Source organism: Buceros rhinoceros, unplaced genomic scaffold (genome assembly GCF_000710305.1).
Source record: "Buceros rhinoceros silvestris isolate BGI_N320 unplaced genomic scaffold, ASM71030v1 scaffold4490, whole genome shotgun sequence".
Lineage (NCBI taxonomy): Eukaryota > Metazoa > Chordata > Aves > Bucerotiformes > Bucerotidae > Buceros > Buceros rhinoceros.
In genome coordinates, this window is record NW_010388865.1 from 22117 (window position 1) to 38057 (window position 15941).

General features: G+C 41.8%; 1 protein-coding gene across 1 annotated transcript in view; it reads right to left on the minus strand.

Annotated features, from left to right (window-relative positions):
- Window positions 1-15941, minus strand: part of FANCD2 (Fanconi anemia, complementation group D2) — a gene marked incomplete at its 3' end in the record, with an annotated part of 39027 nt that overhangs the window by 22097 nt on the left and 989 nt on the right. Inside the window, exons 3-17 of the mRNA XM_010131621.1 lie at window positions 15470-15537; window positions 14493-14596; window positions 13839-13902; window positions 13351-13403; window positions 10941-11019; window positions 10092-10216; window positions 8738-8825; window positions 7681-7785; window positions 6790-6890; window positions 6216-6324; window positions 5426-5461; window positions 4898-5041; window positions 3704-3838; window positions 2225-2356; window positions 1617-1724 (exon numbers count right to left, since the gene is read on the minus strand). Of these exons, the coding sequence (XP_010129923.1) occupies window positions 1617-1724; window positions 2225-2356; window positions 3704-3838; window positions 4898-5041; window positions 5426-5461; window positions 6216-6324; window positions 6790-6890; window positions 7681-7785; window positions 8738-8825; window positions 10092-10216; window positions 10941-11019; window positions 13351-13403; window positions 13839-13902; window positions 14493-14596; window positions 15470-15537 (1451 nt within the window). The remainder of the gene's footprint in view (window positions 1-1616; window positions 1725-2224; window positions 2357-3703; window positions 3839-4897; window positions 5042-5425; window positions 5462-6215; window positions 6325-6789; window positions 6891-7680; window positions 7786-8737; window positions 8826-10091; window positions 10217-10940; window positions 11020-13350; window positions 13404-13838; window positions 13903-14492; window positions 14597-15469; window positions 15538-15941) is intronic.

The window sequence follows — 15941 nt, forward strand, 5'->3', positions numbered from 1 at the left end:
TCATGTCACCACAGAGGTACTTGTGCACATCACTCACAATTCTGTTGGCACCTTCACTTCATGCCACTCCAAAAGCTGCAGGAGGATGGTTTATTGGCATTGCAGCTTTCCAAAAGAAATGCACATTCTGCCATTTCCTTTATTGTGAAAATACTGGTCACAACTCTAGATAAGGCTGCAAACAGCAACCTTAATCAAAGTTAATCACTTTGATGTTGTTCTAATTACTACACAGAACATGTAGTTGGTCCAGGTTTCATCATCATAAGAATATATTTAAAAAACAGCAGACGGTCTTGGAGCCCTTCACATAGAAACAGCAGCTGCAGAGCTGCCCTCCAAAACACCATCAACTTCAGGAGATCTTACTCTCCTCCCCTTCTTTTTGCAATTTATGAGGGTGACAGGCAGGACACTTCTTCCTAGTGGCTAGTCCTTCTGGGCAGCAAAGTCACCTTGTGTGTTGCCAAGATGATTTTCACAAAGCTGCACGTAAGACAGACAGACTTGGGGGGGCGGGAATTACTGAGGAAAGTAGTTCAGAAAGGGGCTAAACCTGCCACGTACAACTGGATATTTTAGCAGTACAGAGCTCCATCTTAAGAGGGCGAGCGGGAAAAAAACCAACCAGACGTGTTCTTTTACATGCCACAGACCAATCAGGAGAAGAGCAGGTTTTCTTCATGGTCTCAAGCTAGTGTGTACAAACATACCCACAACTAGAAACTATGCAGGGACTCAAAGGCAGACAAGTAGTCCTAATTTGTAGGAGATGGGCTTTACAAATGGAAAGATTTTAAACACAGATATCTCCATTGTGAAATAGATGTCTCTGAGGTATTTATCTCATCACTGTCACGCTCAAAGAGTCAGAAATCCACCCAAAGGTATCTGATACCACTTCTATTACGCTGCAACAGAGTCCTACAAGGTATCCTGTGTAAAAAGAGTATGAATTTAGACAGATCAGCTTTGATAGCTTCTCGTATTTACACTAGAGGCACAAAAGGGGTGAATTCTACCACTTCATCACAGAGCACTCTGTTCTGTACAGCTCAGTTCTTCTAACATGAGAGTAACGTTGTCTCTGGTTAACAGAGACAGCTGAATCAAGATGAACATAATCTCAAGGAGAAGCTGAACTATGCTTTCTGAATGCTTCCAAGTGACAAAGAAGCAAAGCTTCACAAAGTGGCTGCTGAATTTACGCTTTTGCAAGTCTTCCAAGGCTCAGCTAGACAATGCCACTGCCAACCTTGTGTCAAGTTGGTGACAGTCCCACTTTGACCACAAGGCTAGATTACAGACTGCCATTGGTACCCCTCCACCAACATTTCTAACAACTCTGCTTGTCTCGTATGTGCAAGAGAAGAGGTCCTTTTCCAGGAAAGGATGTGACGCAGTCACTGTGATAAGCCCTTGTTATACAATGTGGAAAATACGGAGCCACAAGTTGGCTTGCAGCCAGTTGGGGAGACAAGAATTTTAATCTGAAGGACATCCTGATATCAGTCACTGTTCATAGATGAGGCCACTGTTTGCACACCACTACCCCTGGACGTTAACTTAGCAAAAAGGACCAAGCCTGACCTCTTTGCTGCTGTGTCTCTGCTTACCTGAATATAGCTTCCTTCTTGCCTCTGGCTGAATGCTAGTGTGCTGAGAATGTTGAAAAGCTTCCGTATCTGGCACGGATTCAGTTTTTGGGTAAAGTCTAAAATGGTCTGTAAGAGAGAATATACAAACCAGCTCAGATGTTGAGTACATTCTTCTTTTAAATTTTAGGACGTAAGTCTATTCCCATCTCTGCCAGGAGGTTTTGTTTTAGGCTAAAGTACTGTCAGTCTTTCCATGGGGTAGAACAGGCAGTCCACAAAGGGGGCAGATTTTTGCCAAGTACTTGAAATAGCCAGTGTTAATAAAGTATTTTCCTTCCATTGTAGGTGTCATTCCACACCTGCAATTCTGGCATTCTCCAGTTACAGGGAAGGGTAACGTTTTTCTTTGCCTAATGCAATTTCCCCTGTCAAAAAAACCCCCATCTTTCAGCTCAGCCCTTCATAGTAGATACCTTTCACTTCTAACCACTGCACTTCTCAAGACAGAGTTTACAGGCACGAGCAGTTCCATCACCTCTATTTCTGAAAAGTACCGACCTATTCTGATCTGGTGCAAAGCAGTGTAAGGGTCCTGAAATGTAGTATGCCCCCAGAAACATTCATACCTTCACAAAGGTGGCATAGCGCATCAGCAGGGATGTGTGCAGCACCACCAAATCTGTGAGCACATCCAGAGAAATGTCCAGTTCTGTCTCATTTCCACTGCACACGTGAGTCACCAAAGCAGTCACAACCTCCTAAGAAAAAAGCCCCCAGAGAAACCAGAGTGAAATACCAACAGAAAAATATCTGCCCTCTTCTGCTCCTACAGAATACATTGGTCAAGTACAGATAATCATCCTGAAACTCAACCATATTATTCTAAGTCCCTTCTCTGTTTACTCTGTAATTCCTGAAATGCACAATATTGACCTTCTCTTTGACCCTGAATTTTATTCAGTTCTAAAAGCTCTCATGATTCCACAAAGCAGCTCTTCACCTAACTTCATGCCTGCTTGCTAACACTGTTGCAGCTTTTGCTCTTTGCCACCAACACATAAGATGTCAAAAATCTACACTATTTTCTTAGGCACAGAGAAGACTGTACCTTTCCTAGAATGACATCGCCTCTAACTTCAGCCGTTCTGGTGTCCTCACAATCTTTACCAACAGCAGTTCAAAATTATCTTTTTGTTTCAAAAGTGGTTTTATGGTCTTACTTCAGCTGATTTCTGGACAGGGATCTCTCTGCCCTTCCATCCACTGTTGGTGGCTCTGAGTCTTTTCTACGTCACTAATTGCTAATAGAGCCATCCTCTTCTGAAATTCTTCACATCTCTAAATATTATTAGACTCTAGCTTGTTACAGATGACATCTCAGATTTTGTTAATAATACAGATACAACACTGGAAACGGTCTTAATTTTAAACATACTGTGCCCAAACAAGGGCAAATACACTCAAAAGTTTGTGCAGAGTTGTCTTCAATCCCCAAGTGTTCTGATGTCAGCATGTCTGCAGGACCTCATAGTCAGAGCTGAAAGTCGAGCCTGTGATTCTTTCAGAATATGCAGCAGAAGCCCAAGCTGGTCAGAGCTCTGAGGGAAATCTGTGTAAACTTTTTCATCACAGTAAGTTATCCAAGGAAAGGAAGAAAAGGTCCAATACCAACTATAACAATGGCTTTTTAAAATAGAGGATGCTCAAAGTGACTAGGTAAGATGGAATAGGAATATGGATTTATGAGCAAATCTCCTCCATGACCCAGGGGGCCAGTCCTGTCTTCCTGGCTAGATCTCAGTCAACTTGTTTGCCTTCTGAAATGCAACAAACCCAGCACAGTCCCCTCTGCTCTATATTTTCCATTCTGTCACTTCTGAGGCCTCCCTGTTTGCTCTCTGCTCCTCCCAGCAGCCTCTGTGCTTCACTCACTTGCTACCAGAGTCTTGCTGTGATTATTGCCCACCTTCTGCTTGGCCTACTCCACAGCACAGACCTCTCTCCAAGGGCTTCCAACTGCCTCAAATCCTCTCTAAAGGATCACGGCATGCATTCCAGAACAAAGTGCAAACACAAATAAAACAGGTGTCATCATCACACTATACCTGCTGGCAGTAAGAGTCAAAGGCTGCAAAAGCTTGTTTGTACATGCAGCTGCCGAAGGAGACTATGGCTGGGTGTGCAGAGTGCAGAAACGTCTGAGCAAGTGCTAGGATTGAAGGGAAGAAGTCTTTGATAACCTGAAATACAGACATCATGGAAGAAGGGATTATTGCTGCTTGTTTTCTGAAGAACAAGCTACAGCTTATCCCAAAAGCTTTCTCTAGTTTAGTAGGTGCTTTCCTGACTTCCCACTATCGTCTCTCTCACACAGGCAACAAGAGCACATAAGGCCCATGAGAACGGGTTTCTCCAACTCTCGCCATGCAAAGAGTTTAGAGATTGGTGAAGAAGCCGATTAGCAAAGCTGCAGAGCTCACAGCAGCATATTCCTTAGGGGTGACACCAAAGAAGTTGCATTACAGCAACATACAACTAAATAAAAGCCCCAGGACAGACACACTGCTGGCCTTACTTCAACAGGACTCTGCTACTTCAGGATACTCAGAAAAATCTGAGCTAACTTTAAATCACACAGAGCACCTTTGAATCAGAAACTCTTATTCAGATGTGAACTGGCCTAATTTACTTTCTCTTAACTTATTCTGGAAGGGAGTTAAACTAAAACTGAATTAAACCTACTTATACTCACAATAAAATATACCTACTTAAGGCATTATAGTAGTTTGATTATTTAATTTTAAATTCATAACTCGGTGTTTCTCATCTGCTCTCTACCTCTGACAAGCAGCACTGTGTCATTTTTTGTTGATCTTTTCAATTTTCTTATAGCAAATGGTAATTTACATTACAAACATATACCAAATATATAAACAGACATTGAAAAACAGTGCATGTAAACATATGAACTTCTATAAATACTGTGAGAAACACAAGAGCATGTCTGGAACACACAGTAGAGATCCTGGGCTAGATCACATCTCTTATACTGCGAGGTTTTGCACCAAAATAAAAAGCCCATCCAATTCTGAGGAAAGCTCATTTGTAAAAAAAAATAAAAAAAAAAAAATACGCAACAGTTTCAAGAGAGGACATGTGCCTTGGGAGATTAACCTGGGACCAAAAATTAAAGAAATGTCCATAACAGGAATAGTATAAATAACACAGCACAGGGTTAAATCATCAGCCGATCAGCTCTTTGAGATAAAAGAGGGTCCCAAAGCAGAACCAGCACTGACCATCGAATGATTTTGGAAAGCATTCTGCAACAGCTGTTCTGGCATGCAGCCCAGTCGAATTTTGCTCCTCAATATTTTCTCAGTTTGCTTCCTGTTCTTGGTGTTTGTAGAATGAATTAGCAGCAAAACTATCAGATCCAGAACCTTTTTGAGAAAACAGCCACCAATCATTATGCTGAAAAGATATTAAACAGTCCAGACAAGTACACACTTTAAAATCAAAACTGAGAAGAAAAACTAAGCACTCAAAAAGGCCAAACAGCCACAACTGTGGGAAAACCTCATCAATGCAACAGGACAAAATTAAAACAGGGTAACACTGTCCTTTGACATTTAGAAGGAATGAACTAAGAGTTACAAAGAAAACAGATGGCTGTTATACTAGGAACAAGTCAAATACGAAAAGAACCACCCATTGGCAGTTTCTGCTTCAACTAGAGAAATCTCTTAATCAGCCATGAAGAAAGCCCTTGAAAACACCAGCAGAAAAGGACACTCCCAGATCAAGTGCAGAGTCAGAAGTATTACCTTATGGTCAGACACAGATGTGCTATTCTCAATAGCCTAAGAGCAAAAAAACCAAGAAAGTTGTTACGCTGGAGTATAATATAATATGATATAATATACTATATTCCAAAACCAAAGGAAAAAAGATAGCAAGAGAAATGCTGCTCACAGATTTCTCTCCTCTACAACAGCACAGCTATCAAAGCTAGCAAAGTGCATCTTGCCACCAGCAGAGAATCCAGACAGCGCTCAAAAAATCAGCACAAAAATTCAGCTTGAACAAGGCTGTTCTCAACATCAGGCTTGAAAAAGGATCTAAAGTGCTGAGCAATGAAAAGCTGACAACAAGAGACAGTCTCATAGTTTATACTGAAATGCAATTTAAAAGTAGATTTAGACAGTATCAGCCAATACTGATTTCTTGCTGGACACTTTCAAGCACCTTAAGGCTTCACAGAGCTCAGTCTCAGCATGGGGATGTACATTTTTTTCCTCTCTTGCAGGCAGGAAAACTACCTAAGATTATTTATTCCAAAACTCCCATAAACACGTAGATCAGGTTTATCCTGCATGTCAAGATCTGGGGTCTGTATAGGGGAGCCCAGTGGCCATCTTGCAAGCACTGTGAAATAGGTAAAAAAAAAACCAGACCCCTGAAAGAGCACTGCTAATGTGGAACACGGAATGAAATTTGTATCAGCAAAATGACGGGCTCACATTTGTCTTTTGACTTCACATTTGATGACAAGATAGGCTCAAGGTCAACCTAGGAGCCCAATTAAATAAGGAAACAAGGACTGAAGATTCTTACCTTAATCCAGGCTTCAGAAACATCTTTCTGAAATCTCATGGCTAACTTGATCACATCAAAAAGTAACTTCACACAATTCTGGCTGGTGGTTACTTGGCTCATGGAAGAACTGTAAATGGTCAGAAAGGAGGAGTCTCAGTCGTCGTAAATACTGTAGTTAAAGGAACAAGGCGGCCTAGCAGTCACAGCAGTTACTTAAAGCAGCCATTCTCCAAAGGGAATGCCCTGGCAAGGGTAGGGAACTTCAGAAGAGGGTGGAAGCAGAGGTTACAAAGGCATACTGAGGGAACTCAAAACGGATGAACTCAGAGCAACATTAACATAATGGAGCTGCATACCCCATGCAGACATGCATGCAGGTGGCTCCAGAGGAACTACATCATGGTAGGGGAAGCCGGCTCCACAATTGTGTTATATTAGCACCAAGTGGGAAGGAATAAAGAAGTCAATGCCCTTACTTGGGAGAAATTAGGGTCCTATATGTAACCATGCATGCCAGAGACCAGATAAAGAAAAGCCACAGTTATTTAGTCCCATCTTATCCTTGGAGAATCAAGTAAATCATCTCAACTACCTGGCCTGGACTTGGCTTTTAAGCTTCTTCTGGGAACCCAGGATCTGCAAGGGCAGAACACAGGATGACAGATCCAAGCTCTTGCGAAGATCAGAAATCACCTGTAAAACACAAACAGCAGTACAAACCACTGTGACAATGAGGAAAGAAAGGCCAAAGAAAAGAAAACACAATCTGACAGAATAACTTTAAAATTACAAATCAAAACCTCATGTATTTGCAGAGGCTTAAGCTGAGGCTTTCTCCAAGTACGAGGAAAAACCATGTTCAATAGTTCAGCAAGGCTGGCTTGACAAAACACATCTGGCTCATTTTAAAAATATTCTGACTCTATTTCCTTAGATAAAGCAGCTTCAAAAACTGAGGACGTTTACATCATAGAATGAAAACAGCAGGAGAACCACCCTCCTAGGGATGTTTCCAAAACATGATTTAGAACAGAACTTGGCGCAGAAAACAAGAAGAGAATTACCAAGTTGCAGTCCCAGGTCTGGTGGATATTTCTGGATTTTAAAACCCTTAAAAGTTCTGTACAGTGCAAAAACCTTACATAAAATTCAAAGGCCACAGTTTTTCAGTCTCAGCATTTAACTCAAGACAATTTGACTGCTTTCAGTCTTTAAGAAATTTATACACCCCCCCCCAAAAAAAAATCCAAGAACAAATGAGGAAAATCTGCAACAGGCAGCAGAAAAGAGATGGCTTCAATTCTTACGCCTGAAAGCAGAACCAAATCCACGTCAAAGGACAGATACAGTTTCCACATGTGCCTTGATCATTGGCAATATTAAACATCTCAGTTGAAAACATTAAAGCATACACCTCTGTGTGTAAAAAACACTCACTTGACCAGACAACTTACTGATCTCTAATACAGAGAAAATACTGTACCTCTACTGCCTCTGCTGCCTTGACAGTCTGGAGGATGAATTTTACTACTACAGGCAAATCTTCCAGTTTTACAGAAGGCACGATGGTCATGGCAGACTGCCGCACCTGAGGAGAAAGGAATACCGGATCAGCTGCAAGACTGTGTTTTGCAGAAAGTCATGTTAGTGGGAAGGAACCTTTGGAGGCTTATAGTCTCCTCAAGGATATTGTCAGGACCAGATCAGACTGGCCTCAGAGCTGCCAGCCGAGTCTTGAAGGAAAACCCCCAACACCTGCTACCTCTTTGATACTTTATGTCAGTGCTGCAGACCCTAACTCATTTTTCCAAATGTCCAACTTGAACTTCCTAGGCTGTAATTTGTGGCCATTGTCCCTTATCATATCATACCTGGCACTGCCAAGAAGAGCTTGGCTGCATCATTTTTTAACTGGCTTTCAAAACGGAAAAGCATGGAAGAGGTGTAGCCTGTTCTGCAGCACAGGCCTTTAGGAACTATGTAAAATAGTATTTAATGCATTCAAATGAACCACTTTTAGTCTATTCATAAGAAGCCTAACTCAAGAAGTGCATCAATCCAGCATTGTCCAGAAGACCCAGGGCACAATATCACATTTCCTTTATCATCATCCTGCAGAAAAAACAGCTATGACCATGCGATGATTTAATGGCCAATCTGCCCTTTCCCAGAATACAGCAGTTTAGTTTGGAACCTTAAAAAAAAGAAATAATGACAATAAGCAGGTGTAAGATGGGCAGTAAACCCTTCCTGCAGCAAGACAAAGTGGGTTTGCATTTGCTAATAGAGCTGTGTTTGAAATTTCTGAAGGCATACTGTAACAGCCAGACAACTTCTCCCTGCTCCTCACTGAACACCTCACACACATTTCCAAAACAAGTTTTATGTTCTCCATCTCCTTTCCAATTTCAGCTACCTTGGGACTTTAAGGCCTATAGGGATCAGATTTAGCAAAATTCTTTGAATGACCGAACAGCTCTAGCTCTCGTGTTGCTAAGCAGGGGCTGGGTTCTACTCAGCTGTTCAGTAAAAGCTCTTACCTCAGCCAGAAGGACTGCATCGAGATCCAGACGAGAAAGGGCATCTAGGATTGGAGCTGTCAGCCGTCTGCCCTGTTTCAGTAAGCAGCTGATACACAAGGAAAAGAAAACAAATGACTCTCCAAATAGAACCATGAATGGATCTTCAGCAAATCGTATGATTCCAATAGTTTTTGTGGTCTTGACAAAAAAAAAAAGTCTGAAACTGACAACAACATATGCCACTGGTGTTACGGAAAACTAGTTCCCTAAGTTACCACTCCTCTCTGAACATGCTAAACTATGATTATTCTGTGGCTGCTGATTAGAGGAAGATATGAAGATCAACCTTTTTTCAAATCTTGTGAAAACAGGGAGCATGGACAAAGACCTGGCACAAGCCTCAAGCAAGAACTTGAAAATTGGAAGGTCCTGGGTTCACCATAAATAGAAAAATTTAGTGAGATTGCTGGTGTAGCATTTAACCACACACATCACTTGGCCTGATACTTTCTAGCCACACTTCTGTCCCGTAGACGTACCATCAGCAAAGTGTAACTGAGACTGTTGCCAACACCAGGGATTGAATGGGTCTCATGTGACCTCTCCCCTAGACACAGTATTTGCTCTAATAATTGCAAACATGCAATGAAAGGCAAACCAGATACCTGTTTAATTCAGCAAGCTCTTCCCAGCACGGGTCAATAGGGAACAAACAGACTAAGAAGTGGACAAGCACTTACAAAGGCTTCCTAAATAAACTGGTCTGCCTCCCAGCAAACTGTGGTTTGGCACCTTCTCGACCAAGGGACTGCAGATGTGTTTAACAGCCTCATGGACTTTCCTTTCCCAAAATTCATCTTTACAGACTTAGATAGCAGCCAAGAATGATTAAACTGTCTCTGGCAAGACATTCTATTTGAATTGTGTTAGCTGAAAAATACGTCAGTCCCAGCTTCTTGGTATCTCTATTTATGCTCCCTAATTCATTACAACGAGCAATGAGTACTCTTCCACATCAGAAATGGGTAGGAGCTACTAAGAATATGGAAATAAATATGCTTTGCTGACACTGTTTAGATTCTCAGCTTTGAAAAAATACAGGTAGAAAAGAACAGAAGTCTGAGGAGTTTGATTAGCATCAAAAATTTAATTGTGTGGGAATTTTTTATATAGCAGCTGAGACAGTAAACTGAGAATAGTTATTCTATAACAATTACAGATATAAGGGTAGCACTCTCTGGGAGGACAGCTATTGGTATTAGGTCCCCTGTTCCCTGGGTCAGTAAACATGCTTGAGAACCACATAAAATAGTTCAAATATTCAAAATAGTTCAAAACAAACAAAAAACCACCAAACCAGAACAATCTGTACCTGAGCTCTTTGGCAACCTCACTTTGCTGGGAGTCCTCTAGGATCTCAGGTAAACTGGTGATAATATCATGCTGGATTGGTACTGGAGAGACACTAACCATCTGCATTAACTTCTTGACAAGATCCTGTGGGCAAGGGGAACGTTTGTAAAACACGAGTCTCAACGTGAGCAAGGAATTCATTAACACAGCAACAGTACCATGCATGCAAGGTCACTCAGGAAGTCATTTGTCTGGATTTATGCCAATTGCCCCTTAACCTCACTGTCCTGTTGCAGTCGTGAATAGTATCAGACTTTTATAGAATCATGGTATTTTACAGGTAGGATGTAACTACTTGGGTGAGCAAAGGAAATTGGGAAACTCAACAGCAAGCTTCTCAGTGTTTGGTATGACTTCTGGATTCAGCTAATTCTGGGACCTTCCAGTACAAAGCAACCCACACAGGTTCCAACTTAGGGGAAAAAAGGAAAAGAACCACCAAAGCAGGAACAGATAATTCATCCCCAGATGCTTGCAATTATCTGATACCTCTGGTGAAAATTAAACAAGAGGAGACGGTAACTTCCTGCCAGCAACAACTTTAAAACAGGGTCACCCAAGTGCATACATACCTACAGACAGACACAAATTTATCAAAAAAGAGGCTTAGAGCAAGAGAAGAAAAATAGGAAAAAGGAATGTTCAGTCACTGAAGGCAATCATAATAAAGCAGAAGGAATTGAATCAGCACGTGAATATGAAAACACCATCAGTTCTCATTAGCATAATAACTGATCTCATCCCACCTGAGAGGTGTTCTGAAGTTGACCAGAAAAAGCCTACAAGTGATTGCACCATCAGTACTCACCTGGCTGTCAAGAAGCCTGTCAAGCCATTTAAACTGATTGACAATGAGCCAGGGAAAATTGGTTCCAAAGGTGCCCACGCTAGAACAGCAGAAAATGTGAAACACAGGTTAGTCAGACCTACAGGCAGATTCAAAAGCTTTGCTGCTGGTCAGCAAGACCATGAGATGAAATGCATATCTACCGACTATCAAAATCACAGAATGAAATAATTGTTATCACCCCTACAGATTTTAGGGCCATCTAGGAAGAACGCTGTTTCTTACTTGCTATTTGCACAAAGCAGGAACACTGGCAGCCTATTTCAATATGCCAACAACAACATCTTAAGTTATGGCACAAATATCAAAGTAAGGTATAATGTGACCTTACTTCAGATCTCCTGTGAGTGACCACACCAGCTTAGGTTAAGCCTCCTTTAAGGCCAGCATCCCCATCCCCAACTGTAGTATTAGATGCTTTGGGATGAGTTTTGAGTAGCAGAGCATTTACAGAGCAATCTTTTCACAGTTTCCACTCAGCCTCCAACAATAAGCAGTTCAGCAAATCTCCACGGCAGAAGCTGGCACCCAGTCCATGTCTGCTATCCAGCAGTACGTTTATCCTTCATTAATCTCCCTAAGCCTTATAAAAAAGAAAAAACCCACCGTGTGTGATTTCTGACCTCTACTCCCTGCAACACTGAATTCAGCAGAATTACGCATAAGCTGAAAAAGTACTTTTGCTTTTTTTATCTGCTGCCTTGCATAGAAACAGTGGTTGAACCTTCCTCAATTACCTCTTGTAAATCTTTCTTGCTTTTACAGACATCTAGCCCTCTCTGCCAGTCGCCTCCTTTGAAGACAGGCATAATTCTAGTTTATTTAGAATATTTTTCCCTACTTAACATAAAAACTGTTCTACTGTATTTTTGTGACAGCCTGATCAGAAGCGCATTCAACATTCAAAACGTGATTACACCATGCATTTACAGTGACATGGTGCTTTTCACTCTGTTCCTAATTCCTTCCCTAATATCAAGATATCTTTCCTCGACGAAAACACTGACTTTGTCATTGTATACAACCAGGATTATTTTTGGTCTGATTTTTGAAGAAAACAAGGTTTACACAGCTGTAGGGTCTAAGACGCCCTCCCTCTGGTCACACTGGTCTGTGAGCACGTACGTATTAATGCACTGGCTGGTGCCAAATCACATGCATAACCCCAGTTCTCCCTACCCTTCCTACAGCGAGGCAACAAATTGAATGTCCTCTGTCCAGGCGCTGACTGGCATTGAATCTGTAGAGGTCTGATAGGTCTATACTTTTAAGTCAGGTTTGGGAGAAATTGGCCAGTCAGTACAGTGTAGTTCAGACTAGCTGATGTTAATGAACATGGTTTCTTGTCCCATAATTAAACAAAACAAAAACCAGGAAGCAGTCCACTGAAAAAAACCCCTCTGTTGTTCTTTAATGTTACCATAATTTACCTCACTTTTCATTTACAAACATACCGAACAACCCAGACCTCCATGAGACCATCCTCCTCCTACTGCAAAATGGACCCCTTATTTTTTTCTTTTTTTTCCCCATTTTTAACTGGTCATTAATACATAGAAAAAACTTCACTCTTATAGTTTGATAGGAGACAAGTGTAACAACATATATTTTTAAGACTTCCTGAAGGGCTCAATTAACAGCTTGCCACTTTTACATCCAAGACCCTTTAGAATTCTTGGGTGGAACCGATTCAGTCGTTTGCATTAAACCCTCCTCTAACAACATTTCAGTCTGAGACAGTTTCTCAGACTCGGTCTTTGTACAGCATTTGTACCCTCCTTCATAACCAGCACCAAAACAAACACTGTATCGGCCTCAGCTTCTTCCTGTCCTCGACCTGCTCCACTAACTCCATAATGACCACCCAGGGCACTGCAAAAAGAGCTTAAGCATTCAAGTCTTGCCTGTGTTGCACCTCCAGCTCTCTCACCCTGCTATGATATTCTACATTCAAAAACCAACGGATGCTTTTTCTATTTTCCTTGTTTGAACACAATCTGCATTTTCAAAAGGAGGTCTCTTTGTATCTAGCAGCCTCCTAAAACTCTGCCAGCCACTTTCACCTGTATTTAAAATCACGAGACACCCCGTAGTCCCTCTGCTGAAATACTTCCAAAGCTTGTGCCGGTAGCTACAAAAAACATAATGAACTGTGAGTATGTCTGTATTTCAGCTTCTATACATTTGTCTTCCGCTTTATGTACCCACAAGTCTGTACCTCACAGATAATTTTACACAGGTATGAAGAAAAAACCATCAATACAAACATTCACTCAGGTAAATCTGAAGTAACAGTTAAAGTCAAACAGCTGGTGATTGCTCAAAAGAAGAAATTTAATTTCAAGGCAGAGAGAAGACAGTCTATACTCACACGTCAAAAAAGAATTCAGGGATCTTTTCCAACAACAGTGTTATGACAGCAGGCTAGAGGAAAGGGAAGGCAGTGTCAGGATGATTTTTACTGCTAGCCCCGTGTCACTGCCACCAAAAGTCATCTTTCACAAAAGATTAAACATGCACAAAGAATAAAATACTCAAAAGGACCAATAAAAATATTTCCTGTATACTATTTCCCCTCACTAACACCAGAAAGGCACACAGTCTGAAAACTGAAATCCACAAACGCTGAGAGGGCGTATAAACTATCCACATAATCTCACAGAAGCAGAGCATACAGGCAGGATGTACAATTCCTCTCAGACCAGCTGAGCTGCTTTACAATCTAAATCGTCAGTTTTAGAGAAGTTTGAAAACAGTGACCACACGCTTTTGCCACTCCCTTTGTGAGCCTAATTCTTCCCCACTTTAATCCTAAAAAAACCCAACACCAGTCTAAAGAGCAAACTAAGGTGCCCATACCTGCAAGATCTCAATTCCGAGAAGCAGTTTAATGAGGCTTTCACAGTACGAGTGCACCAGAGTCCTGCAAGATGAAACATTCCACTACAGTTGTAACAAAAACACGTTAGCAGAACAGGCTGTAACTCTTTCCACTACTGTTTTTATTAAAAAAAAAAAAACAAACAAAAAACCCCACACAACCACCACACCATACAAAAAACCCCACATGACTTATGGTACTGTCTGGTGACCACGAAAAAAAATTTTACACCTGCATTTTACCTCTGAACAAGCTACTCTTTATAAGACTAGTGTGAGCTGGAAACGCACAAGTCTCTGTGGTTAAGCTGTATGTCATGGAAAAATTGTCAAAAACCAGCTGACCTTCACCAGCCTTGTCAAATTTTCTTTCCCCAGATTTGGTTCTTGCCATAAAATGCCAATGGAGCCCAGTGCAAGCCACAAACAGCTAGTAAATTCTGCAACTTCCCACTTTAAACTTACTGCTATTAAATACCAACGTATCACATCAGCCACTTCTGCATAAGAGACAAGTCTTGTTTTGCGTCAACTGGAACTATGGCCTGTCCCTCCACTCCGCTCCATGTTACACGACATTTAACTAAAGACCAGCTCTGACTGAAGGGGGAGACAAAACATGTTTTCTCTGACCTTGACCCCTCAGTCCGTATGGGAGCGCACGGCAAGAGACAGTTCTTGAACTGGTTTCTGTCCTTGATGTGAGATTCCAAGCCACTGATAAACTGCTTCACAATCTGCAAAGCAGAGAGAAATTTTCCACTTCCTGAAAAGACACCCTGGTCAACTGCTCTCTTTTAGGATGCGCTTAGTGAGCGGAGGAGAAGGACAGGAAAGAGCTGGCTGGGGAACTGCAGACAGACAGAAACTGTGATGGCAGGAAAGCTGGGTAATAAATGAACTCTAGTCTAAATGATTTCCAAAGGGAAACACCAATTGTTCTACAAAATAATTCCAAAGCAACAGTCTCACATTTTACTTTGATTTAAAAGGGCTTTGCCTTCCTTCCTGTTCAGCTGAGATGGCAACATTTAATGTGACAAGAGCTGCAGCCAAAAAATATCTGTAGGAATCAAATCACTAGCCTCAGGACTTTCACGCTGGGCTTGTGGACTGGAGATGAGCACCACACTGTGGCAGTTTTAATGCTGCCAGCTCCCAGCCAATACAAAACCAAATAAGCTTCCACTGCAAAGCGAAGCAAATTATTTTTCTTCCTCAAGAAGAATAACCTACCGAATAACGTTGCCAAGTAATTACATTGACAGGCCAAGGTGGTGGAAGTGCAGTGCTTCTGCTTGGAATTATGCAAACCCAAAGCTTGGCATGCACACCAAGGCTCGTTTAACAGAGGCACGTGTTGGTCGTCTCTGCATGTGACTATTCAGACATAACAGCTGAGAAGAGACAGATACAGCAGAAGGACAATGGGACTAAAAGGACAGGAACATTGTTAAAATTAGAGTCTGGACCACAGAAATCCAAGATAAGCTATGGTGTGGCATCCTTTTGCACAGGACTAGCAGGGACAGGCAGCTGTGTTTGTGTCTTTTGCTACACAGCAAATGGTTTTAAAGCTGGCTCCTGCCAAAGCAGAGTCCATTACTTACGCCTGGGTAAGTAGGGTGCTTCTCCAGGGCCAGGCAGAGGTTCTTCTGGAAAGCCATGTGATCCACAGCTAAGGAGAAAGTTTACCCAGACATATTTAATCGTACAACACCATAACAACAGCTACATCAAATACAAGCTCTCAAGCCCATCCACCAATTCTTCTGCATTTGCTCTGTTGAGAAGCCCACTAAGCAAAAGCCTGAGCAGTTTCACCACTTGTGCCCTCTCCAGTCTGGGCTGAGAGTAGCTAGTAGCACTGGAAAGGCTTAACACACAAATTTCTGAAGGCCTTGTCTGTGCTGAAAGGCAACACGACACGTTCATTTTCCTGTTTCAGAGCTCCTGCCTCTGACCCACCCTAATCTCGTTCCATAGGCCTCCCACAATCTTTCAGAAGCATGTATATACCCAAAAGACTGGTGTAACGAGTTTAGGTGATGCACTGAGTTCAGCAGGAACTATGCAGGTCAA